The sequence below is a fragment of the Panulirus ornatus genome, chromosome 55 (assembly GCF_036320965.1).
Source record: "Panulirus ornatus isolate Po-2019 chromosome 55, ASM3632096v1, whole genome shotgun sequence".
Classification (NCBI taxonomy): domain Eukaryota; kingdom Metazoa; phylum Arthropoda; class Malacostraca; order Decapoda; family Palinuridae; genus Panulirus; species Panulirus ornatus.
The window spans coordinates 16649855-16677548 of NC_092278.1; the positions used below are offsets into that span (position 1 = coordinate 16649855).

Consider the following 27694-nt stretch of genomic DNA (forward strand, 5'->3'; position numbering starts at 1 on the left):
AAAGCAAATGGATTTGTATGTAGCATTTATGGATCTGGAGAAGGCATATGATAGAGTTGATAGAGATGCTCTGTGGAAGGTATTAAGAATATATGGTGTGGGAGGCAAGTTGTTAGAAGCAGTGAAAAGTTTTTATCGAGGATGTAAGGCATGTGTACGTGTAGGAAGAGAGGAAAGTGATTGGTTCTCAGTGAATGTAGGTTTGCGGCAGGGGTGTGTGATGTCTCCATGGTTGTTTAATTTGTTTATGGATGGGGTTGTTAGGGAGGTGAATGCAAGAGTTTTGGAAAGAGGGGCAAGTATGAAGTCTGTTGGGGATGAGAGAGCTTGGGAAGTGAGTCAGTTGTTGTTAGCTGATGATACAGCGCTGGTGGCTGATTCATGTGAGAAACTGCAGAAGCTGGTGACTTAGTTTGGTAAAGTGTGTGAAAGAAGAAAATTAAAAGTAAATGTGAATAAGAGCAAGGTTATTAGGTACAGTAGGGTTGTGGGTCAAGTCAATTGGGACGTGAGTTTGAATGGAGAAAAACTGGAGGAAGTGAAGTGTTTTAGATATCTGGGAGTGGATCTGGCAGCGGATGGAAACATGGAAGCGGAAGTGGATCATAGGGTGAGGGAGGGGGCGAAAATTGTGGGAGCCTTGAAGAATGTGTGGAAGTCGAGAACATTATCTCGGAAAGCAAAAATGGGTATGTTTGAAGGAATAGTGGTTCCAACAATGTTGTATGGTTGCGAGGCGTGGGCTATGGATAGAGTTGTGCGCAGGAGGATGGATGTGCTGGAAATGAGATGTTTGAGGACAATGTGTGGTGTGAGGTGGTTTGATCGAGTAAGTAACGTAAGGGTAAGAGAGATGTGTGGAAATAAAAAGAGTGTGGTTGAGAGAGCAGAAGAGGGTGTTTTGAAATGGTTTGGGCACATGGAGAGAATGAGTGAGGAAAGATTGACCAAGAGGATATATGTGTCGGAGGTGGAGGGAACGAGGAGAAGAGGGAGACCAAATTGGAGGTGGAAAGATGGAGTGAAAAAGATTTTGTGTGATCGGGGCCTGAACATGCAGGAGGGTGAAAGGAGGGCAAGGAATAGAGTGAATTGGAGCGATGTGGTATACAGGGGTTGACGTGCTGTCAGTGGATTGAATCAAGGCATGTGAAGCGTCTGGGGTAAACCATGGAAAGCTGTGTAGGTATGTATATTTGCGTGTGTGGACGTGTGTATGTACATGTGTATGGGGGGGGGGTTGGGCCATTTCTTTCGTCTGTTTCCTTGCGCTACCTCGCAAACGCGGGAGACAGCGACAAAGTATAAAAAAAAAAAAAAAATATATATATATATATTTATATATATATATAATTATATGGGGTGTTCTAAATGTGTGTGGATGTAACCAAGATGTGAAAAAGGAGAGATAGGTAGTGTGTTTGAGGAGGGAACCTGGATGTTTTGGCTCTGAGTGAAACAAAGCTCAAGGGTAAGGAGGAAGAGTGGTTTGGGAATGTCTTGGGAGTAAAGTCAGGGGTTAGTGAGAGGACAAGAGCAAGGGAAGGAGTTGCAGTACTCCTGAAACAGGAGTTGTGTGGGTTTTGTGATAGAATGTTTAGAAGTAAATCTAGATTGATTGGTTAAATGAAAGTGGATGGAGAGAGATTTTTGGGTGATTATTGTGCATATGCAACCTGGGCATGAAAAGAAAGATCATGAGAGGCAAGTGTTTTGGGAGCAGCTGAATGAGTGTGTTAGTGGTTTTATGCACGGAGCCGGGTTATAGTGATGTGTGATTTGAATGCAAAGGTGAGTAATGTGGCAGTTGAGGGAATAATTGGTATACATGGGGTGTTCAGTGTTGTAAATGGAAATGGTGAAGAGCTTGTAGATTTATGTGCTGAAAAAGGACTGATGATTGGGAATACCCGGTTTAAAAAGCGAGATATACATAAGTATACATATGTAAGTAGGAGAGATGGCCAGAGAGCGCTATTGGATTAGGTGTTAATTGATAGGCACACGAAAGAGAGACTTTTGGATGTTAATGTGCTGAGAGGTGCAACTGGAGGGATGTCTGATCATTATCATGTGGAGGCGAAGGTGAAGATTTGTATGGGTTTTCAGAAAAGAAGAGTGAATGTTGGGGTGAAGAGAATGGTGAGAGTAAGTGAGCTTGGGAAGGAGACTTGCGTGAGGAAGTACTAGAAAGAGACTGAATTCATAATGGAAAAAGGTGAGAACAAAGGAGGTAAGGGGAGTGGGGGAGGAATAGGATGTATTTAGGGAAGCAGTGATGGCTTGCGCAAAAGATACTTGTGGCATGAGAAGCGTGGGAGGTGGGTTGATTAGAAAGGGTAGTGAGTGGTGGGATGAAGAAGTAAGATTATTAGTGAAAGAGAAGAGAGAGGCATTTGGACGATTTTTGCAGGGAAAAAATGCAAATGAGTGGGAGATGTATAAAAGAAAGAGGCAGGAGGTCAAGAGAAAGGTGCAAGAGGTGAAAAAGAGGGCAAATGAGAATTGGGGTGAGAGAGTATCATTAGATTTTAGGGAGAATAAAAAGATGTTTTGGAAGGAAGTAAATAAAGTGCGTAAGACAAGGGAACAAATGGGAACTTCAGTGAAGGGGGCTAATGGGGAGGTGATAACAAGTAGTGGTGATGTGAGAAGGAGATGGAGTGAGTATTTTGAAGGTTTGTTGAATGTGTTTGATGATAGAGTGGCAGATATAGGGTGTTTTGGTCGAGGTGGTGTGCAAAGTGAGAGGGTTAGGGAAAATGATTTGGAAACAGAGAAGAGGTAGTAAAAGCTTTGCGAAAGATGAAAGCCGGCAAGGCAGCAGGTTTGGATGGTATTGCAGTGGAATTTATTAAAAAAGGGGGTGACTGTATTGTTGACTGGTTGGTAAGGTTATTTAATGTATGTATGATTCATGGTTTCCCATTTTAGATTCCACTACAGTGCCGTCCGGGCCTGCTGCCTTGCCGGCTTTCATCTTCCGCGGGGCTTTTGCTGCCTCTTCTCTATTTGCTGAATCATTTTCCCTGGCCCTCTCACTTTGCGCTACCTCGCCAACGCGGGAGACAGCAACAAAGGAAAATAAAATATAAATAGATAAATAAATATACTATACATGACAGCTAGAGACTGAGTGTGAACGAATGTGGCTTTTCTTGTCTTTTCCTAGTGCTACCTCGCGTGCATGCGAGGGAGGGGGTTGTCATTTCTTGTGTGGCAGGATGGTGACAGGAATGAATAAAGGCAGCAAGTATGAATTATGTACATGTGTATATATGTAGATGTCTGTGTATGTATATATATGTATACGTTAAAGTGTATGGGTATGTATATGTGCGTGTGTGGATATATATATATATATATATATATATATATATATATATATTTTTTTTTTTATACTTTGTCGCTGTCTCCCGCGTTTGCGAGGTAGCGCAAGGAAACAGACGAAAGAAATGGTCCAACCCCCCCCATACACATGTATATACATACGTCCACACACGCAAATATACATACCTACACAGCTTTCCATGGTTTACCCCAGACGCTTCACATGCCTTGATTCAATCCACTGACAGCACGTCAACCCCGGTATACCACATCGCTCCAATTCACTGTATTCTTTGCCCTCCTTTCACCCTCCTGCATGTTCAGGCCCCGATCACACAAAATCTTTTTCACTCCATCTTTCCACCTCCAATTTGGTCTCCCTCTTCTCCTCGTTCCCTCCACCTCCGACACATATATCCTCTTGGTCAATCTTTCCTCACTCATTCTCTCCATGTGACCAAACCATTTCAAAACACCCTCTTCTGCTCTCTCAACCACGCTCTTTTTATTTCCACACATCTCTCTTACCCTTACGTTACTTACTCGATCAAACCACCTCACACCACACATTGTCCTCAAACATCTCATTTCCAGAACATCCATCCTCCTGCGCACAACTCTATCCATAGTCCACGCCTCGCAACCATACAACATTGTTGGAACCACTGTTCCTTCAAACATACCCATTTTTGCTTTCCGAGATAATGTTCTCGACTTCCACACATTCTTCAAGGCTCCCAGAATTTTCGCCCCCTCCCCCACCCTATGATCCACTTCCACTTCCATGGTTCCATCCGCTGCCAGATCCACTCCCAGATATCTAAAACACTTCACTTCCTCCAGTTTTTCTCCATTCAAACTCACCTCCCAATTGAATTGACCCTCAACCCTACTGTACCTAATAACCTTGCTGTTATTCACACTTACTCTTAACTTTCTTCTTTCACACACTTTACCAAACTCAGTCACCAGCTTCTGCAGTTTCTCACATGAATCAGCCACCAGCGCTGTATCATCAGCGAACAACAACTGACTCACTTCCCAAGCTCTCTCATCCCCAACAGACTGCATACTTGCCCCTCTTTCCAAAACTCTTGCATTCACCTCCCTAACAACACCATCCATAAACAAATTAAACAACCATGGAGATATCACACACCCCTGCCACAAACCTACATTCACTGATTAGAAAGGGTAGTGAGTGGTGGAATGAAGAAGTAAGAGTATTAGTGAAACAGAAGAGAGAGGCATTTGGACGATTTTTGCAGGGAAAAAATGAAATTGAGTGGGAGACGTATAAAAGAAAGAGACAGGAGGTCAAGAGAAAGGTGCAAGAGGTGAAAAAAAGGGCAAATGAGAGTTGGGGTGAGAGAGTATCCTTAAATTTTAGGGAGAATAAAAAGATGTTCTGGAATGAGGTAAATAAAGTGCGTAAGACAAGGGAGCAAATGGGAACTTCAGTGAAGGGCGCAAATGGGGAGGTGATAACAAGTAGTGGTGATGTGAGAAGGAGATGGAGTGAGTATTTTGAAGGTTTGTTGAATGTGTTTGATGATAGAGTGGCAGATATAGGGTGTTTTGGTCGAGGTGGTGTGCAAAGTGCAAGGATTAGGGAAAATGAGTTGGTAAACAGAGAAGAGGTAGTAAAAGCTTTGCGGAAGATGAAAGCCGGCAAGGCAGCAGGTTTGGATGGTATTGCAGTGGAATTTATTAAAAAAGGGGGTGACTGTATTGTTGACTGGTTGGTAAGGTTATTTAATGTGTGTATGACTCATGGTGAGGTGCCTGAGGATTGGCGGAATGCGTGCATAGTGCCATTGTACAAAGGCATAGGGGATAAGAGTGAGTGCTCAAATTACAGAGGTATAAGTTTGTTGAGTATTCCTGGCAAATTATATGGGAGGGTATTGATTGAGAGGGTGAAGGCATGTACAGAGCATCAGATTGGGGAAGAGCAGTGTGGTTTCAGAAGTGTAGAGGATGTGTGGATCAGGTGTTTGCTTTGAAGAATGTATGTGAGAAATACTTAGAAAAGCAAATGGATTTGTATGTAGCATTTATGGATCTGGAGAAGGCATATGATAGAGTTGATAGAGATGCTCTGTGGAAGGTATTAAGAATATATGGTGTGGGAGGCAAGTTGTTAGAAGCAGTGAAAAGTTTTTATCGAGGATGTAAGGCATGTGTACGTGTAGGAAGAGAGGAAAGTGATTGGTTCTCAGTGAATGTAGTTTTGCGGCAGGGGTGCGTGATGTCTCCATGGTTGTTTAATTTGTTTATGGATGGGGTTGTTAGGGAGGTGAATGCAAGAGTTTTGGAAAGAGGGGCAAGTATGAAGTCTGTTGTGGATGAGAGAGCTTGGGAAGTGAGTCAGTTGTTGTTTGCTGATGATACAGCGCTGGTGGCTGATTCATGTGAGAAACTGCAGAAGCTGGTGACTGAGTTTGGTAAAGTGTGTGAAAGAAGAAAATTAAAAGTAAATGTGAATAAGAGCAAGGTTATTAGGTACAGTAGGGTTGTGGGTCAAGTCAATTGGGAGGTGAGTTTGAATGGAGAAAAACTGGAGGAAGTGAAGTGTTTTAGATATCTGGGAGTGGATCTGGCAGCGGATGGAAACATGGAAGCGGAAGTGGATCATAGGGTGGGGGAGGGGGCGAAAATTGTGGGAGCCTTGAAGAATGTGTGGAAGTCGAGAACATTATCTCGGAAAGCAAAAATGGGTATGTTTGAAGGAATAGTGGTTCCAACAATGTTGTATGGTTGCAAGGCGTGGACTATGGATAGAGTTGTGCGCAGGAGGATGGATGTGCTGGAAATGAGATGTTTGAGGACAATGTGTGGTGTGAGGTGGTTTGATCGAGTAAGTAACGTAAGGGTAAGAGAGATGTGTGGAAATAAAAAGAGCATGGTTGAGAGAGCAGAAGAGGGTGTTTTGAAATGGTTTGGTCACATGGAGAGAATGAGTGAGGAAAGATTGACCAAGAGGATATATGTGTCGGAGGTGGAGGGAACGAGGAGAAGAGGGAGACCAAATTGGAGGTGGAAAGATGGAGTGAAAAAGATTTTGTGTGATCGGGGCTTGAACATGCAGGAGGGTGAAAGGAGGGCAAGGAATAGAGTGAATTGGAGCGATGTGGTATACCGGGGTTGACGTGCTGTCAGTGGATTGAATCAAGGCATGTGAAGCGTCTGGGGTAAACCATGGAAAGCTGTGTAGGTATGTATATTTGCGTGTGTGGACGTGTGTATATACGTGTGTATGGGGGGTGTTGGGCCATTTCTTTCGTCTGTTTCCTTGTGCTACCTCGCAAACGCGGGAGACGGCGACAAAGTATAATAAAAAAAAAAAAAATATATATATATATATATATATATATATATATATATATGGGGTGTCTAAATGTGTGTGGATGTAACCAAGATGTGAAAAAAGGAGAGATAGGTAGTGTGTTTGAGGAGGGGAACCTGGATGTTTTGGCTCTGAGTGAAACAAAGCTCAAGGGTAAGGAGGAAGAGTGGTTTGGGAATGTCTTGGGAGTAAAGTCAGGGGTTAGTGAGAGGACAAGAGCAAGGGAAGGAGTAGCAGTACTCCTGAAACAGGAGTTGTGGGAGTATGTGATAGAATGTAAGAAAGTAAACTCTAGATTGATATGGGTAAAACTGAAAGTGGATGGAGAGAGATGGGTGATTATTGGTGCATATGCACCTGGGCATGAAAAGAAAGATCATGAGAGGCAAGTGTTTTGGGAGCAGCTGAATGAGTGTGTTAGTGGTTTTCATGCACGAGACCGGGTTATAGTGATGTGTGATTTGAATGCAAAGGTGAGTAATGTGGCAGTTGAGGGAATAATTGGTATACATGGGGTGTTCAGTGTTGTAAATGGAAATGGTGAAGAGCTTGTAGATTTATGTGCTGAAAAAGGACTGGTGATTGGGAATACCCAGTTTAAAAAGCGAGATATACATAAGTATACATATGTAAGTAGGAGAGATGGCCAGAGAGCATTATTGGATTACGTGTTAATTGACAGGCGTGCGAAAGAGAGACTTTTGGATGTTAATGTGCTGAGAGGTGCAACTGGAGGGATGTCTGATCATTATCTGGTGGAGGCTAAGGTGAAGATTTGTATGGTTTTCAGAAAAGAAGAGTGAATGTTGGGGTGAAGAGGGTGGTGAGAGTAAGTGAGCTTGGGAAGGAGACTTGTGTGAGGAAGTACCAGGAGAGACTGAGTACAGAATGGAGAAAGGTGAGAACAATGGAAGTAAGGGGAGTGTGGGAGGAATGGGATGTATTTAGGGAATCAGTGATGTATTGCGCAAAAGATGCTTGTGGCATGAGAAGAGTGGGAGGTGGGTTGATTAGAAAGGGTAGTGAGTGGTGGGATGAAGAAGTAAGATTATTAGTGAAAGAGAAGAGAGAGGCATTTGGACGATTTTTGCAGGGAAAAAATGCAAATGAGTGGGAGATGTATAAAAGAAAGAGGCAGGAGGTCAAGAGAAAGGTGCAAGAGGTGAAAAAGAGGGCAAATGAGAATTGGGGTGAGAGAGTATCATTAAATTTTAGGGAGAATAAAAAGATGTTCTGGAAGGAGGTAAATAAAGTGCGTAAGACAAGGGAGCAAATGGGAACTTCAGTGAAGGGCGCAAATGGGGAGGTGATAGCAAGTAGTGGTGATGTGAGAAGGAGATGGAGTGAGTATTATGAAGGTTTGTTGAATGTGTTTGATGATAGAGTGGCAGATATAGGGTGTTTTGGTCGTGGTGGTGTGGAAAGTGAGAGGGTTAGGGAAAATGATTTGGTAAACAGAGAAGAGGTAGTAAAAGCTTTGCGGAAGATGAAAGCCGGCAAGGCAGCAGGTTTGGATGGTATTGCAGTGGAATTTATTAAAAAAAGGGGGTGACTGTATTATTGACTGGTTGGTAAGGTTATTTAATGTATGTATGACTCATGGTTATCCCTGGGGATAGGGGATTAAGAATACTTCCCACGTATTCCCGGCGTGTCGTAGAAGGCGACTAAAAGGGGAGGGAGCGGGGGGCTGGAAATCCTCCCCTCTCTTTTTTTTTTTTTTTAATTTTCCAAAAGAAGGAACAGAGGGGCCCAGGTGAGGATATTCCAAAAAAGGCCCAGTCCTCTGTTCTTAACGCTACCTCGCTAACGCGGGAAATAGCGAATAGTTAAAAAAAAAGAAAAAAAAATGACTCATGGTGAGGTGCCTGAGGATTGGCGGAATGCGTGCATAGTGCCATTGTACAAAGGCAAAGGGGATAAGAGTGAGTGCTCAAATTACAGAGGTATAAGTTTGTTGAGTATTCCTGGTAAATTATATGGGAGGGTATTGATTGAGAGGGTGAAGGCATGTGCAGAGCATCAGATTAGGGAAGAGCAGTGTGGTTTCAGAAGTGGTAGAGGATGTGTGGATCAGGTGTTTGCTTTGAAGAATGTATGCGAGAAATACTTAGAAAAGCAAATGGATTTGTACGTAGCATTTATGGATCTGGAGAAGGCATATGATAGAGTTGATAGAGATGCTCTGTGGAAGGTATTAAGAATATATGGTGTGGGAGGCAAGTTGTTAGAAGCAGTGAAAAGTTTTTATCGAGGATGTAAGGCATTTGTACGTGTAGGAAGAGAGGAAAGTGATTGGTTCTCAGTGAATGTAGGTTTGTGGCAGGGGTGTGTGATGTCTCCATGGTTGTTTAATTTGTTTATGGATGGGGTTGTTAGGGAGGTGAAGGCAAGAGTTTTGGAAAGAGGGGCAAGTATGAAGTCTGTTGGGGATGAGAGAGCTTGGGAAGTGAGTCAGTTGTTGTTAGCTGATGATACAGTGCTGGTGGCTGATTCATGTGAGAAACTGCAGAAGCTGGTGACTGAGTTTGGTAAAGTGTGTGAAAGAAGAAAGTTGAGTAAATGTGAATAAGAGCAAGGTTATTAGGTACAGTAGGGTTGATGGTCAAGTCAATTGGGAGGCAAGTTTGAATGGAGAAAAACTGGAGCAAGTAAAGTGTTTTAGATATCTGGGAGTGGATCTGGCAGCGGATGGAACCATGGAAGTAGAAGTGGATCATAGGGTGGGGGAGGGGGCGAAAATTGTGGGAGCCTTGAAGAATGTGTGGAAGTCGAGAACATTATCTCTGAAAGCAAAAATGGGTATGTTTGAAGGAATAGTGGTTCCAACAATGTTGTATGGTTGCGAGGCGTGGGCTATGGATAGAGTTGTGCGCAGGAGGATGGATGTGCTGGAAATGAGATGTTTGAGGACAATGTGTGGTGTGAGGTGGTTTGATTGAGTAAGTAACGTAAGGGTAAGAGAGATGTGTGGAAATAAAAAGAGCGTGGTTGAGAGAGCAGAGGAGGGTGTTTTGAAATGGTTTGGGCACATGGAGAGAATGAATGAGGAAAGATTGACCAAGAGGATATATGTGTCGGAGGTGGAGGGAACGAGGAGAAGTGGGAGACCATATTGGAGGTGGAAAGATGGAGTGAAAAAGATTTTGTGTGATCGGGGCCTGAACATGCAGGAGGGTGAAAGGAGGGCAAGGAATAGAGTGAATTGGATCGATGTGGTATACCGGGGTTGACGTGCTGTCAGTGGATTGAATCAGGGCATGTGAAGCGTCTGGGGTAAACCATGGAAAGCTGTGTAGGTATGTATATTTGCGTGTGTGGACGTATGTATGTACGTGTGTATGGGGGTGGGTTGGGCCATTTCTTTCGTCTGTTCCCTTGCGCTGCCTCGCAAACGCGGGAGACAGCAACAAAGCAAAAAAAAAAAAAAAAATATATATATATATATATATATTTATATATATATATTTTATACTATTCGCCATTTCCCGCGTTAACGAGGTAGCGTTAAGAACAGAGGACTGAACCTTTGAGGGAATATCCTTACCTGGCCCCCTTCTCTGTTCCTTCTTTTGGAAAATTAAAAAACGAGAGGGGAGGATTTCCAGCCCCCCGCTCCCTTCCCTTTTAGTCGCCTTCTACGACACGCAGGGATTACGTGAGAAGTATTATTTCTCCCCTATATGTATATATATGTATATAATAAATAAATAGATATATATATTTATATATATATATATATATATATATATATATATATATGTATATATATATATATATATATATATATATCTTTCTTTCAAACTATTCGCCATTTCCCGCGTTAACAAGGTAGCGTTAAGAACAGAGGACTGGGCCTCTGAGGGAATATCCTCACCTGGCCTCGTTCTCTGTTCCTTCTTTTCAAAAATTAGAAAAAAAACGAGAGGGGAGGATTTCCAGCCCCCCGCTCCCTCCTCTTTTAGTCGTCTTCTACAACACGCAGGGAATATGTGGGAAGTATTCTTTCTCCCCTATCCCCAGGGATGATATATATTTATATTTTTATTTATTTATTTTGCTTTGTCGCTGTCTCCCGCGTTTGCGAGGTAGCGCAAGGAAACTGACGAAAGAAATGGCCCAACCTACCCCCATACACAATGTATATACATACACGTCCACACACGCAAATATACATACCTATACATCTCTATGTACACATATATATACACACACAGACACATACATATATACCCATGCACACAATTCACACTGTCTGCCTTTATTCATTCCCATTGCCACCTCGCCACACATGGAATACCATCCCCCTCCCCCCTCATCTGTGCAAGGTAGCACTAGGGAAAGACAACAAAGGCCCCATTCGTTCAAACTCAGTCTCTAGCTGTCATACAATAATGCCCGAAACCACAGCTCCCTTTCCACATCCAGGCCCCACACAACTTTCCATGGTTTACCCCAGATGCTTCACATGCCCTGATTCAATCCACTGATAGCACATCAACCCAGGTATACCACATCGATCTAATTCACTCTATTCCTTGCCCTCCTTTCACCCTCCTGCATGTTCAGGCCCCGATCACACAAAATCTTTTTCACTCCATCTTTCCACCTCCAATTTGGTTTCCCACTTCTCCTCATTCCCTCCACCTCCGACACATATATCCTCTTGGTCAATCTTTCCTCACTCATTCTCTCCATGTGCCCAAACCATTTCAAAACACCCTCTTCTGCTCTCTCAACCATGTTCTTTTTATTTCCACACATCTCTCTTACCCTTACATTACTTACTCGATCAAACCACCTCACACCACACATTGTCCTCAAACATCTCATTTCCAGCACATCCACCCTCCTGCGCACAACTCTATCCATAGCCCACGCCTTGCAACCATACAACATTGTTGGAACCACTATTCCTTCAAACATACCCATTTTAGCTTTCCGAGATAATGTTCTTGACTTCCACACATTCTTCAAAGCTCCCAGGATTTTCGCCCCCTCCCTCACCCTATGATTCACTTCCGCTTCCATGGTTCCATCCGCTGCCAGATCCACTCCCAGATATCTAAAACACTTTACTTCCTCCAGTTTTTCTCCATTCAAACTTACCTCCCAATTGACTTGACCCTCAACCCTACTGTACTTAATAACCTTGCTCTTATTCACATTTACTCTTAACTTTCTTCTTTCACACACTTTACTAAACTCAGTCACCAGCTTCTGCAGTTTCTCACATGAATCAGCCACCAGCGCCGTATCATCAGTGAACAACAACTGACTCACTTCTCAAGCTCTCTCATCCACAAGAGACTTCATACTTGCCCCTCTTTCCAAAACTCTTGCATTCACCTCCCTAATAACCCCATCCATAAACAAATTAAACAACCATGGAGACATCACACACCCCTTCCGCAAACCTACATTCACTGAGAACCAATCACTTTCCTCTCTTCCTACTCGTACACATGCCTTACATCCTAGATAAAAACTTTTCACTGCTTCTATATATATAAAGATGTTTTGGAAGGAGGTAAATAAAGTGAGTAAGACAAGGGAACAAATGGGATCTTCAGTGAAAGAGGCTAATGGGGAGGTGATAATAAGTAGTGGTGATGTGAGAAGGAGATGGAGTGAGTATTTTGAAGGTTTGTTGTATGTGTTTTGATGATAGAGTGGCAGATATAGGGTGTTTTGGTCGAGGTGGTGTGCAAAGTGAGAAGGTTAGGGAAAATGATTTGGTAAACAGAGAAGAGGTAGTAAAAGCTTTACGGGAGATGAAAGCCGGCAAGATAGCGGGTTTGGATTGTATTGCAATGGAATTTATTAAAAAAGAGGGTGACTGTATCATTGACTGGTTGGTAAGGTTATTTATTGTATGTATGACTCATGGGGAGGTGCCTGAGGACTGGCAGAATGCTTGCATAGTGCCATTATACAAAAGGCAAAGGTGATAAAAGTGAGTGATCAAATTACAGAGGTATAAGTTTGTTAAGTATTCCTGGGAAATTATATGGGAGGGTATTGATTGAGAGGGTGAAGGCATGTACGGAGCATCAGATTCGGGAAGAGTAGTGTGGTTCCAGAAGGGGTAGAAGGTGTGTGGATCAGGTGTTTGCTTTGAAAAATGTATGTGAGAAATACTTAGAAAAGCAAATGGATTTGTATGTAGCATTTATGGTTCTGGAGAAGGCATATTATAGAGTTGATAGGGATGCTCTGTGGAAGGTATTAAGAATATATGGTGTTGGAGACAAGTTGTTAGAAGCATTGAAAAGTTTTTATTGAGGATGTAAGGCATGTGTACGTGTAGGAAGAGATGAAAGTGATTGGTTCTCAGTGAATGTAGGTTTGCGGCAGGGGTGTGGGATGTCTCCATGGTTGTTTAATTTGTTTATGGATGGGGTTGTTAGGGAGGTGAATGCAAGAGTTTTGGAAAGAGGGGCAAGTATGCAGTCTGTTGTGGATGAGAGAGCTTGGGAAGTGAGTCAGTTGTTGTTCGCTGATGATATAGTGCTGGTGGCTGATTCGTGTGAGAAACTGCAGAAGCTGGTGACTGAGTTTGGTAAAGTGTGTGAAAGAAGAAAGCTGAGAGTAAATGTGAATAAGAACAAGGTTATTAGGTACAGTAGGGTTGAGGGACAAGTCAATTGGGAGGTAAGTTTGAATGGAGAAAATCTGGAGGAAGTAAAGTGTTTTAGATATCTGGGAGTGGATTTGGCAGCGGATGGAACCATGGAAGCGGAAGTGAATCATAGGGTGGGGTAGGGGGCGAAAGATCTGGGAATTGGAAGAATGTGTGGAAGTCGAGAACATTATCTCGGAAAGCAAAAATGGGTATGTTTGAAGGAATAGTGGTTCCAACAATGTTATATGGTTGTGAGGCGTGGGCTATAGATAGAGCTGTGCGCAGGAGGGTGGATGTGCTGGAAATGAGATGTTTGAGGACAATATGTGGTGTGAGGTGGTTTTATCCACTAAGTAGTAATAGGGTCAGAGAGACGTCTGGTAATAAAAAGAGTGTGGTTGAGAGAGCAGAAAAGGATGTTTTGATATGGTTTGGTCATGGAAAGAATGAGTGAGGAAAGATTGACCAAGAGGATATATGTGTCAGAGGTGGAGGGAATGAGGAGAAGTGGGAAACCAAATTGGAGGTGGAAAGATGGAGTGAAAAAGATTTTGAGTGATCGGAGCCTGAACATGCAGGAGGGTGAAAGGAGGGCAAGGAATAGAGTGAATTGGAACGATGTGGTATACCGGGGTCGATGTGCTGTCAATGGGTTGAACCAGGGCATGTGAAGCGTCTGGGGTAAACCATGGAAAGTTGTGTGGGGCCTGGATGTGGAAAGGGAGCTGTGGTTTCAGGTGCATTATTACATGACAGCTAGAGACTGAGTGTGAACGAATGGGGCCTTTGTTGTCTTTTCCTAGCGCTACCTCGCACACTTGAGGGGGGAGGGGGATGGTATTCCATGTGTGGCGAGGTGGCGATGGGAATGAATAAAGGGAGACAGTGTGCATTGTGTGCATGGGTATATATGTATGTGTCTGTGTGTGTATATATATGTGTACATTGAGATGTATAGGTATGTATATTTGCGTGTGTGGACGTGTATGTATATACATGTGTATGGGGGTGGGTTGGGCCATTTCTTTCGTCAGTTTCCTTGCGCTGCCTCGCAAACGTGGGAGACAGCGACAAAGCAAAATGAAAAAAATATATATTATTATTATTATTATTATTATTATTATTATTATTATTATTATTATTATTATTATTTTGCTTTGTCGCTGTCTCCGATGACACAAAAAGAAGGGGGAGGGAGCAGGAGGCTGGAAATCCTTTCCTCCAGTTTTTAATTTTCCAAAAGAAGGAATAGAGAAGTGGGGCAAGTGAGGATTTTCCTCGTAAGGCTCATCCTCTGTTTTTGATGCTACCTCACTAACATAGGAATTGGTAGATATTTATGAAAAAAATGAATGGTGATAATAGAAATAGTTTTGATAATAGCTTAAAATGATTTTACTGCAGATCATCCCATTTTGAGGTTGGGATTACTGTGTATCAACTTACTTAGAATTTAATACAATTGCTGTGAGAAACCTCATAACTCAATGGATTGTAGTTTGGCTTAAGCTGCCTGAGGAGAATCCTTTTCAGAGACGACATATGGGACTTCAGTCTACTTGAGGGGTACTTTTCCCTCATACAAGCTGCCTTAGGAGAATCCTTTTCAGAAACCTTTTATAGGACACTTGAGGGGTATTTTTCCTTTCTTACATCTTATGACACTTTGTTCGTACTCTTTTTCTGGACCTGTGTTTTGACCTCAGATCAACTTAAATCAGTTGGACCACATCGTACCACTAACAGTCAGCTGTTTAGGGTCACTTTCCATTGCATTGTGCTTGAAGAAAAGGTGTATATTTTCCTAGAGAATGCCACTGTTGTTCAGGATTGATAAATCAATTTTTCCTCTGCTTCAAAGGGGTTGAAAGGAAGCAATCTACCATGATCTGCTTCTTTGAAAATGTCTAGTTTTTGTTTTTTATAGAACTCTTAATTTGTAAATTAGTCAGTGAGGCATAGTCAATTTAGGGAAATGTCTGGCTTTTGTTTTGACTTACTTGTATCCTTTTTTGGGTAACGTTACCAAAGAAATTATGATGTTCTGTGTTGTAAGAGCTCTTTAACTCCAAAAGAATTATCTTTGAATACATTCTAGTCACAACCCTGTTACCACATTCTTTGGATTCCTTTTCAAGACAAACTATTCAGTTAGTTAAGGGTTTTTGGGAAACGTGACAGGCAGCTCTTCTAAAACCACTTATCACCATTTCTTCCCTAAACTAGTTTGATTTTCCCACTATCCTCCAGTTGGGGATGTTCTCATCTTACCGGTATAATGACCAAATCCTGTTAGGAAGTAAACAGATTTTGAACTTGTAAAAAGTTATTTTTTTCACATAGAAGGTCAGTGAGCAGATCTCTTTTTTCTTCTTATTCTTTCTTCCTTTTTTCATTCTTTTACTTCCACTGGTATAGTCTAACATTTTGTTGGAGTGAATCTTTATGCATTCATCTGGATACTTTATGGCTTTGGATTCATAATGTGGCAGTTCGGCTACAGGTGAGATAGTGTTGACCAGTGGTTTGTACAAAGTAATTGTATGTTTAAGAGACAGATGCATATGGTGAGTAACTGATTGGATATTATTAGATATTTCCTATTTATTCTAGAGGGATTAGGGCTTTCTCAGTTCCCTTGCTCACTGACCTTCCCCAAAAGGAGCAATGGCTTTTCATTAATTTCAAAACTTTGTTTTATATTCAGTGTCAGTAAAAGTATTTATATTGCAAGAAATGATACTTGAACCAGTATCTTATCTTGTTCCACTTGTGTTTGACCTAAAAATTTTTAGTTTTTCACAATGCTTCTGCACTAAATTTTTCAATGTTTTATGTTTTCATGATGTTTTGTTTTTGTTCATCAGTAGGTGCATGATCTGCATGATGTTTTAGTTGAATATATTGGCTTAATACTTTCTTTTGAGTTATTAATTCATATGTTGAATAATATACTAATTTTCCAAGTAAACTGAGTTTTTTCTTACAGAAGAGTCTTTGAAGAATTAATTTTATTTTTTGCTTTAAGTGAAAAGGTTGTAAGACATTAGACTGGATGTTTGACTGTGGTATAGGGTAAATGGTCTAATACCACTCTGATATAGATATGATTATTTTTTATCACACTTCCCAACTCAAGGAAAAGAACACGAGACATATATTCACAAGAAATATAAGGCAGGTTGTACATGTACATGAAATGTAGTTTTCATGTACATTTGATGATCTTATTACAGTAAAATTTAACATTTGAACAATCACTGATATGGGACCCCTTTTGATTAATTGAAATCTGCAAACGAAGGAGGGGCTGTAAAGGAAATAAGGTCTGTTTTCTGCAGACTCCTTGAATTTCTATTTACCAGAAAAGTAAAGAAATCTTGAAAAGATGCCACAGACAAGTTTTATTAGATAAACTGATAGAAAATAGGTGTACTCAGAATGGACTAAAGCATGTCAAAAAAGAACAGCTAGATAGTTTGTACATACGCTGACTATGGTATTTTATATGATACATGATACTGTACTTTGAGATCCATAGTAAGCCACTCTGGCACTCAGAACATACCAGACTGTAATGTTGGTGGAAGAAAAGAGGCTGCACCCCTATAATCAGTGCTTGAGTTCCCCTGATATGAGATACTTAAACAAATGTTTTAAAAGAAAGATGAACTAATTCCACCCCCGTATTTTTGAAGAGATTCTTTGTTTAGAGTTTTTTGCATTTTACCCAGAGCTGATTGTAATACCTGGGAAGAATATCTTTATAAGCTCTCGAGTCCATGTAACCATTTTGAAGCAAGGAACTGGTAATGGTTCTGGACTGATGAGTACTTGATTTCACTCTTCTTCTCTCATGAAAGTTTAGCATATGAATTTGAGTTATTGTCAAGAACCAGGGTTACAATTTTTTTTACACTATTATTATTGTTATTATTATTATTATTATCATTATTATTATTATTATTATTATTATTATTATTATTATTATTATTTATAACATTGCAGATATTTATGTGAATGAATATGTAAAAAACTTTTTCAGTACATTAGTAAATAAACATGCTGGAACTGAAGTTGGGTAAAATGAATACCTAGCCTCATACTTTTCATTTATGATTCCAAATTTAGTGGTGTGTTCATAAGAAAAGACTAGCCCCTCTCATTATTATTATACTGCTCTCATTTTCCTGCCTTGTGTTGTAATATCTGTGCAATCATGGCATTTTTATTTCCTACTGAATTAAGATGAAACTGATAAGAAAATAAAAGATGAAGATAGTAATGATAATCTCTAAAAACAGATTATGTTGCTACTACCTCACTGCTCAGCATTGCATTTTCACTAATAGCTGTGTATCTTGAAGATGAGCGATTTTCACAAAAGTTATAAATACAATCCAGGAATGCTTAGTGTAAATGAAAATGTTTATACCTTTGATATTAATGATGATTATCATGATAGTGATAGTACTTAGAGTAGTGGTGATATTAGAAAATTATAATAATAGTAATATTTATGATGATGATGATAATGACATGTATTAGCAATTACAGTTCTGTGCTATTACTACAGTCACATATCATTACTATGATTGTTTTAGCCTCATTTATATTTGAATACAGCTGTGTTAGATTGCTTACCCTTAAGCACAGTAGAAGGGAAGGCAAGATGCATAATTTTTCTCTGTGTAGTATATTTAGAAAATGACCAGGTGAAAGTGAGTTATCTGAGCTCTTTTGTGATGGAACAGAATTTCATTACATTTTGAATCATAGGTGTGTATTAGATCATGAAATTGCTTAAGCTTTGCATGTCTAAAGGGTTATGGAATACTATGGCTTGTTAGTAAGCCAGATTATTTGTTTGGAACATTGTGCAAAATATTTTGATTTTAGACAGAATCACAGTTTAAGAGAATCTTCTGAATATAACTGCAAGAAATTTCATGAAAATGATATCCTTCTCATTGATATTATCAGAAACAGATTTCACTTTATATACCAGTGGCCAGTCCTTTTAAAAATGCAAAAAATTGTTCACTATAGGTAACTTTGTAAACACACTACTTGAATAGATTTTTATATCTTACTGTATATTGCCCGTTTAGTATAAAAGATTATTTTGTGATTTGTTATTTGACATCTTCATAGACTGAGAATGTAATTTTCATGATTTAGGATGCTTTTTTTTTTTTTTTGCTGCTTTTGAATGAATTGACATTAGTAACAGCAATTTGAAGTAAGGTGTAATTAATACCTTGAAATTTGCTAAAATATTCTCTCATTTTGAAGATAAGTGCCAAAAGCAGTGCTATTGACTAAGGCCTCTGGTTTTATCAAACACTGAAGAAGTAAGTCAATTCTTTGATATGAACAGATTTGGCTGTATTCCATAACTGAAATATTGAATTAGTCACTTGCTGCTAAGTAACACACATAGTTTTACTGATTTTGTGAAGGACTTTGGATGAGAGACTTGTGGGATATTACTTATGATGGGACCCCAGTGTGAACCATGTTGCCTAACAGGTGCACGTGGACCTGGGAGTCGCAGTGTGAGTCCCTCCAACCTAAGTGTGGGCACCGCCAGGACCAGGGATAGGGCACAGCCTTTTGGACCTTTCCCCAAAGGTAGGAGTACCCAGCAGGATCGAGATTGCTACTCTTGAGAACTATATTAAAGCATTTTTTTATCTACTATTATCTGTTGATAAATATTTTGTTAGGAAAAAGTGAGTTGTAGGTGTTGATATATATTTGTGCAACATCTCTTGATCTTATTATATTTTTTCAAAACAGATACTTCAAATCTAGAGTTCTTCAGCATATTGTACATAGGGTCACAAAAAATGTGGGTTTAGAGAAAGAAAATGTCTTAAGATGTACTAAGTTTGATAAATTTAGTACATTATCTAAATAGCAAACATCAGTTAGTAATGTGCTGTATATCCTACTTGAGCTTAGAAGCAAAATATGGTACAGGCAGATGTTTCAGTTTTGTGTATAGGCAAATGTTCAGTTGACAAAAAATGTAACTTTTTAGCATACATGTTAGAACAAAATAGAATACAACCAAAGATTCATAAATGTACCATCACTGACTTTGTAGTACTGATTTCATATCGAGAGTATGCAATTTGTTATGAACATTCGAAGATCAAGTACAGATATACAAGATTATTTGCCATGATAGATAAAACACAGGCGGGGGGCTGGAAATCCTCCCCCTCTCGTTTTTTTTTTTTTTTTTTATTTTCCAAAAGAAGGAACAGAGAAGGGGGCCAGGTTTGGATATTCCCTCAAAAGCCCAGTCCTCTGTTCTTAACGCTACCTCGCTATCGCGGGAAATGGCAAATAGTGTGAAAGAAAAGAAAGAATGATAAAACACATTTAGAATATCATGTTATAGCATTGTTCTTTGACTTCCTGACTTCAGGAATTGGAAATGAACTGTCAAGATTTTGTAAAGTGAGATATACATAGGGTTGGATGCTGTTGTCCTCAGACTTGGGAATTGGCATTGCAGTTGTCAGACTAGCTAACACAATATGAGCACACACACATTTATTAACATGGGAAACAGTGATCAAGTATGAAATTGATTTTTTATTTATATTTTCTATTTATGTGTGGTGTGAGGTGGTTTGATTGAGTAAGTAATGAAAGGGTAAGAGAGATGTGTGGTAATAAAAAGAGTGTGGTTGAGAGAGCAGAAGAGGGTGTTTTGAAATGGTTTGGTCATGGAGAGAATGAGAGAGGAAAGATTGACAAAGAGGATGTATGTGTCAGAGGTGGAGGGAACGAGAAGTGGGAGACCAAATTGGAGGTGGAAAGATGGAGTGAAAAAGATTTTGAGTGATTGGGGCCTGAACATGCAGGAGTGTGAAAGGCGTGCAAGGAATAGAGTGAATTGGAACGATGTGGTATACTGGGGTGGACGTGCTGTCAATGGATTGAACCAGGGCATGTGAAGCGTCTGGGGTAAACCATGGAAAGTTTTGTGGGGCCTGGATGTGGAAAGGGAGCTGTGGTTTCGATGCATTATACATGACAGCTAGACTGAATGTGAACGAATGTGGCCTTTGTTGTCTTTTCTTAGCGCTACCTTGCGCACATGCGGGGGGAGGGGTTGTCATTTCATGTGTGGCGGCGGGAATGAATAAGGGCTGATGGAATGAATTATGTACATGTGTATTTATGTATATGTCTGTGTGTGTATATATATATGTATACATTGAGATGTATATGTGCATGTGTGGACATGTATTTATATACATGTGTATATGGGTTGGTTGGGCCATTCTTCCGTCTGTTTCCTTGCATTACCTTGCTAACGCGGGAGACAGCAACAAAGTATAATAAATATAAAATAAGAAAAAAGGGTAGTGAGTGGTGGGATGAATAAGTAAGATTATTAGTGAAAAGAAGAGAGAGGCATTTAGACGATTTTTGCAGGGAAATAATGCAAATGAGTAGGAGATGTATAAAAGAAAGAGGCAGGAGGTCAAGAGAAAGGTGCAAGAGGTGAAAAAGAGGGCAAATGAGAGTTTGGGTGAGAGAGTATCATCAAATTTTAGGGACAATAAAAAGTTTTGGAAGGAGGTAAATAGAGTGTGTAAGACAAGGGAACAAATGGGAACTTTTCTTGAAGGGGGCAAGTGGGGAGGTGATAACAAGTAGTGGTGATGTGAGAAGGAGATGGAGTGAGTATTTTGAAGGTTTGTTGAATGTGTTTGATGATAGAGTGGCAGATATAGGGTGTCTTGGTTGAGCTGGTGTGCAAGGTGAGACGGTTAGGGAAAATGATTTGGGAAACAGAGAAGAGGTAGTAAAAGCTTTGCGGAAGATGAAAGCCGGCAAGGCAGCGGGTTTGGATGGTATTGCAGTGAAATTTGTGAAAAAAGGGGGTGACTGTATTGTTGACTGGTTGGTAAGGTTATTTAATGTATGCATGACTCATGGTAAGATGCCTGAGGATTGGCGGAATGTGTGCATAGTGCCATTGTACAAAGGCAAAGGGGATAAAAGTGAGTGTTCAAATTACAGAGGTATAAGTTTGTTGAGTATTCCTGGTAAATTATATGGGAGGGTATTGATTGAGAGGGTGAAGGCATGTACAGAGCATCAGATTGGGAAAGAGCAGTGTGGTTTCAGAAGTGGTAGAGGATTGGTTTCAGAAGTGGTAGAGGATGTGTAGATCAGGTGTTTGCTTTGAAGAATGTATGTGAGAAATACTTAGAAAAGCAAATGGATTTGTTTGTAGCATTTATGGTCTAGAGAAGGCATATGATAGAGTTGATAGAGATGCTCTGTGGAAGGTATTAAGAATATATGGTGTGGGAGGCAAGTTGTTAGAAGCAGTGAAAAGTTTTTATCGAGGATGTAAGGCATGTGTACGTGTAGGAAGAGAGGGAATTGATTTGTTCTCAGTGAATGTAGATTTGCGATAGGGGTGTGTGATGTCTCCATGGTTGTTTAATTTGTTTATGGATGGGGTTGTTAGGGAGGTGAATGCAAGAGTTTTGGAAAGAGGGGCAAGTATGCAGTCTGTTGTGGATGAGAGAGCTGGGAAGTGAGTCAGTTGTTGTTCGCTGATGATACAGCGCTGGTTGCTGATTTGTGTGAGAAACTGCAGAAGCTGGTGACTGAGTTTGGTAAAGTGTGTGAAAGAAGAAAGCTGAGAGTAAATGTGAATAAGAGCAAGGTTATTAGGTACAGTAGGGTTGAGGGACAAGTTAATTGGGAGGTAAGTTTGAAGGGAGAAAAACTGAAGGAAGTGAAGTGTTTTAGATATCTGGGAGTGGATTTGGCAGGGGATGGAACCATGGAAGCGGAAGTGAATCATTGGGTGGGGGAGGGGGCGAAAGATCTGGGAGCATTGAAGAATGTGTGGAAGTTGAGAACATCATCTCAGAAATCAAAAATGGGTATGTTTGAAGGAATAGTGGTTCCAACAATGTTATATGGTTGCAAGGCATTGGCTATGGATAGAGTTGTGTGGAGGAGGGTGGATGTGCTGGAAATGAGATGTTTGAGGATAATATGTGGTGTGATGTGGTTTGATCGAGTAAGTAATAATAGGGTCAGAGAGATGTGTGGTAATAAAAAGTGTTGTTGAGAGAGCAGAAGAGGATGTGTTTAAATGGTTTGGGCACATGGAGAGAATGAGTGAGGAAAGATTGACCCAGAGGATATATGTGTCAGTGGTGGAGGGAACGAGAAGTGGGAGATGAAATTGGAGGTGGAAAGATGGAGTGAAAAAAATTTTGAGTTATCGGGGCCTGAACAATGCAGGAGGGTGAAAGGTGTGCAAGGAATAGAGTGCATTGGAACGATGTGGTATACTGGGATGGACGTGCTGTCATTGGATTGAACCAGGGCATGTGAAGCGTCTGGGGTAAACCGTGGAAAGTTCTGTGGGGCCTGGATATGGAAAGGGAGCTGTGGTTTCGGTGCATTATTACATGATAGCTAGAGACTGAATGTGAACGAAAATAGCCTTTTTTGTCTTTTCCTAGCGCTACCTCTCGCACTTTTGGGGGGAGGGTGCTGTTATTTTTCATGTATGGCGGGGTGGCGATGGGAATGAATAAAGGCAGACAGTATGAATTATGTACATGTGTATATATGTATATGTCTGTGTGTGTATATATATGTATACGTTGAAATGTATAGGTATGTATATTTGCGTGTGTGGATGTGTATGTATATACATGTGTATGTGAGAGGGTTGGGCTATTCTTTCGTCTGTTTCCTTGCGCTACCTCGCTAACGCGGGAGACAGAGACAAAGCAAAATAAAAAAGATGAAAAGAAAAAAGGAGAGATAGGTCGTATGTTTGAGGAAAGGAACCTGAATGTTTTGGCTCTGAGTGAAACAAAGCTCAAGGGCAAAGGGGAAGAGTGGTTTGGGAATGTCTTGGGAGTAAAGTCAGGGGTTAGTGAGAGGACAAGAGCAAGGGAAGGAGTAGCACTACTCCTGAAACAGGAGTGGTGGGAGTATGTGATAGATTGTAAGAAAGTAAACTCTAGATTGATATGGGTAAAACTGAAAGTGGATGGAGAGAGATGGGTGATTATTGGTGCATATGCACCTGGGCATAAGAAGAAAGATCATGAGAGGCAAGTGTTTTGGGAGCAGCTGAGTGAGTGTGTTAGTAGTTTTGATGCACGAGACCGGGTTATAGTGATGGGTGATTTGAATGCAAAGGTGAGTAATGTGGCAGTTGAGGGAATAATTGGTGTACATGGGGTGTTCAGTGTTGTAAATGGAAATGGGGAAGAGCTTGTAGATTTATGTGCTGAAAAAGGACTGGTGACTGGGAATACCTGGTTTAAAACGAGAGATATACATAAGTATATGTATGAAAGTAGGAGAGATGGCCAAAGAGCATTATTTAATTACATGTTAATTGACAGGCATGCAAAAGAGAGACTTTTGGATGTTAATGTGCTGAGAGGTGCAACTGGAGGGATGCCTGATCATTATCTTGTGGAGGCGAAAGTGAAGATTTGTAGAGGTTTTCAGAAAAGAAGAGAGAATGTTGGGGTTAAAAGAGTGGTGAGAGTAAGTGAGCTTGGGAAGGAGACTTGAGTGAGGAAGTACCAGGAGAGACTGAGTACAGAATGGAAAAAGGTGAGAACAAAGGAGGTAAGGGGAGTGGAGGAGGAATGGGATGTATTTAGGGAAGCAGTGATGGCTTCCGCAAAAGATGCTTGTGGCATGAGAAGCATGGGAGGTAGGCAGATTAGAAAGGGTAGTGAATGGTGGGATGAAGAAGTAGGATTATTAATGAAAGAGAAGAGGGAGGCATTTGGACAATTTTTGCAGGGAAATAGTGCAAATGAGTGGGAGATGTATAAAAGAAAGAGGCAGGAGGTCAAGAGAAAGGTGCAAGAGGTGAAAAAGAGGGCAAATGAGAATTGGGGAGAGAGAGTATCATTGAATTATAGGGAGAATAAAAAGATGTTTTGGAAGGAGGTAAATAAAGTCTGTAAGACAAGGGAACAAATGGGAACATCAGTGAAGGGGGCTAATGGGGAGGTGATAACAAGTAGTGGTGATGTGAGAAGGAGATAGAGTGAGTATTTTGAAGGTTTGTTGAATGTGTTTGATGATAGAGTGGCAGATATAGGGTGTTTTGGTCGAGGTGGTGTGCAAAGTGAGAGGGTTAAGGAGAATGATTTGGTAAACAGAGAAGAGGTAGTAAAAGCTTTGCGGAAGATGAAAGCCGGCAAGGCAGGAGGCTTGGATGGTATTGCAGTGGAATTTATTAAAAAAAGGGGGCGACTGTATTGTTGACTGGTTGGTAAGGCTATTTATTGTATGTATGACTCATGGTGAGATGCCTGAGGATTGGTGGAATGCTTACATAGTGCCATTGTACAAAGGCAAAGGGGATAAAAGTGAGTGCTCAAATTACAGAGGTATAAGTTTGTTGAGTATTCCTGGGAAATTGTATAGGAGGATATTGATTGAGAAGGTGAAGGAATGTACAGAGCATCAGATTGGGGAAGAGCAGTGTGGTTTCAGAAGTGGTAGAGGATGTGTAGATCAAGTGTTTGCTTTGAAGAATGTATGTGAGAAATACTTAGGGAAGCAAATGGATTTGTATGTAGCATTTATGTATCTGGAGAAAGCATATGATAGAGTTGATAGAGATGCTCTGTGGAAGGTATTAAGAATATATGGTGTGGGAGGCAAGTTGTTAGAAGCAGTGAAAAGTTTTTATCAAGGTTGTAAGGCATGTGTAAGTGTAGGAAGAGAGGAAAGTGATTGGTGTGTGGTAATAAAAAGAGTGTGGTTGAGAGAGCAGAAAAGTGGGTGTATTGATATTGTTTGGTTACATGGAGAGAATGAGCGAGGAAAGATTGACCAAGAGGATATATGTGTTAGAGGTGGAGGGAACGAGGAGAAGTGGGAGACCAAATTGGAGGTGGAAAGATGGAGTGAAAAAGATTTTGAGTGATTGGTGCCGGAACATGCAGGAGGGTGAAAGGCATGCAAGGAATAGAGTGAATTGGAACGATGTGGTATACCAGGGTGGACATGCTGTCAATGGATTGAACCAGGGCATGTGAAGCGTCTGGGGTAAACCTAGGAAAGTTTTGTGGTGCTTGGATGTGGAAAGGGAGCTGTGGTTTCGGTGCATTATACATGACCGCTAGAGACTGAGTATGAACGAATGTGGCCATTGTTGTCTTTTCCTAGCGCTACCTCGCACACATGAGGGGGGAGAGCTGGTATTTCATGTGTGGTGGGGTGGCGACGGGAATGAATAAGGGCAGACAGTATGAATTATGTACATGGGTATATATGTATATGTCTGGGTGTGTACATATATACCTATACGTTGAGATGTATAGGTATATATATGTACGTGTGTGCCGTGTATGTATATACATGTGTAGATGGGTGGGTTAGGCCATTCTTTCGTCTGTTTCCTTGCGCTGCCTCGCTAATGCGGGAGACGGCGACAAAGTATAGTAATATTTATATGGATATGGAAAGGGAGCTGTGGTTTTGGTGCATTATACATGAGAGCTAGAGACTGAGTGTGAACAAATGTGGCCTTTGTTGTCTTTTCCTAGCGCTACCTCGAGCACATGCAGGGGTAGGGGGTTGCCATTTCTTTCTTTCATACTATTCACCATTTCCCACGTTAGCAAGGTAGCGTTAAGAACAGAGGACTGGGCCTTTGAGGGGATAGGGGAGAAAGAATACTTCCCGCGTATCCCCTGCATGTTGTAGAAGGCGACTAAATGGGGAAGGAGCAGGGGGCTGGAAATCCTCCCCTCTCATTTTTTAATATTCGAAAAGAAGGAACAGAGAAGGGGGTCAAGAGAGAATATTCCCTCTAAGGCTGAGTCCTCTGTTCTTAATGCTATCTTGCTAATGCGGGAAATGACAAATGTGTATGACTCACTTCTGTTTTCATGGTTCCACTTGCTGCTAAGTTCACTTCCAGATAAATAAAACACTTTACTTCCTCCAATTTTTCTCTATTCAAACTTTCCTCCCAGTTGACTTGACCTTCAACCCCAGTGTACCTAATAACCTTACTAACAAACTTATGCTTTTGTAGTTTGAACACTCACCTTTATTATCTCCTTTGCGTTTATACAGTGGCACTATACATGCATGTCACCAGTCTTCAGGCACTGCACTATGATCCATATATACATTGAATATCCTTACCAACCAATCAGCAATACATTCACCCCTTTTCTTAATAAATTCAACTGCAATCCAATCCACTCCCATTGCCTTGCCGGATTTCATCTTCCACAAGGATTTCACCACCTCTTTTCTCTTCACCAAGCCACTCTCCCTGACTGTCTCAGTTTGCACACCACCCCAACCAAAGGAAAGCTTAACTAAGAGGATGTGTGTGTCAGAAGTGAAGGGAAAAGAAGGGGGAGATCAGACTGGAGATGGAAGAATGGAGTGAAAAAGATTTTAAGTGATTGGAGCCTGAACATGCTGAAGGGTTAATTGGGTGCATGGGATAGTGTGAACTGGTACAATGTGGTACACAGGGATTGACATGCTGCCACTAGACTGAACCAGGGCATGTGAAGCAGCTAGGGTAGACCATGGAAAGGTCTGTGGGGCCTGGTTGTGGAGAGGGAGCTGTGATTTCAGTGCATTACACATGACAGCTAGAAAATGGATATCAGCAAATGTGGCCTTTGTTCATTTGTCCCTGGTGCTACCTTGTTGATGTGGGAAACAGCAGTTGAGCATGAAGAAATATATGTGTATGCGTGTTTACACAATAGAGTATAACAGGAAATTATGCAAAAAAGAAGTTACATCATGTATGAGGAAATACTTTTCTAGTAACAGAAAACGACTGAAGAAGATTGAAACAAGCCAAGCGAAGAAGTAGTGAATGCAGTGATTGTAAATTGGGTTTAGAAATTGAAAAATACCTCCTTCCAGTGTGGGAGCCCCTTGAACATAGAGTCCAACACTAATGATATAAGTTCAGACAAACCCCTCTGCCCTCCCCTGAGAGCTAGACCCTTCCTGTATCCAAGGATACACATTGTATCTGTGTTGTATGTGCTACATGGCAGAAAAATAAAGCAGAAAAATAAAGGAGAAAGTGGGCAAGGAGAGGAATGCTTACAGGACTCCACTTAACAGAGGAAATCTTTTCAAAATTTGAAAACCCAGTTGCTTCTTTAAAGAGGACCAATTAAGCACAGAACTTAAGAGTATGGAGACACAAATGAGGGAGTGTTCATCCTGTACTTACTCTTTTCAAAGTTGTAGATAAGGAGAGGATGTGGGGTGTCTGGTTATATCCCTTCTGGTGCCTCACATTGTTTTTGGGAATACTGAGCTCCAGTATCTTGAGATTAAAGTTTAAGTTAAGTTTG

The 27694-nt window shown here is 40.9% G+C and overlaps 1 protein-coding gene across 15 annotated transcripts in view; it reads left to right on the forward strand.

Annotated features, from left to right (window-relative positions):
• Positions 1–27694, forward strand: part of Rab3-GEF (Rab3 GDP-GTP exchange factor) — a 356394-nt gene that overhangs the window by 196137 nt on the left and 132563 nt on the right. For 14 of the 15 annotated variants that reach the window (XM_071692889.1, XM_071692877.1, XM_071692876.1 and 11 more), the window contains one exon: positions 18837–18938. The exons of the other annotated variant lie outside the window; for it this stretch is intronic. In XM_071692889.1, the coding sequence (XP_071548990.1) occupies positions 18837–18938 (102 nt within the window). The remainder of the gene's footprint in view (positions 1–18836; positions 18939–27694) is intronic. 15 annotated transcript variants of the gene reach the window in all.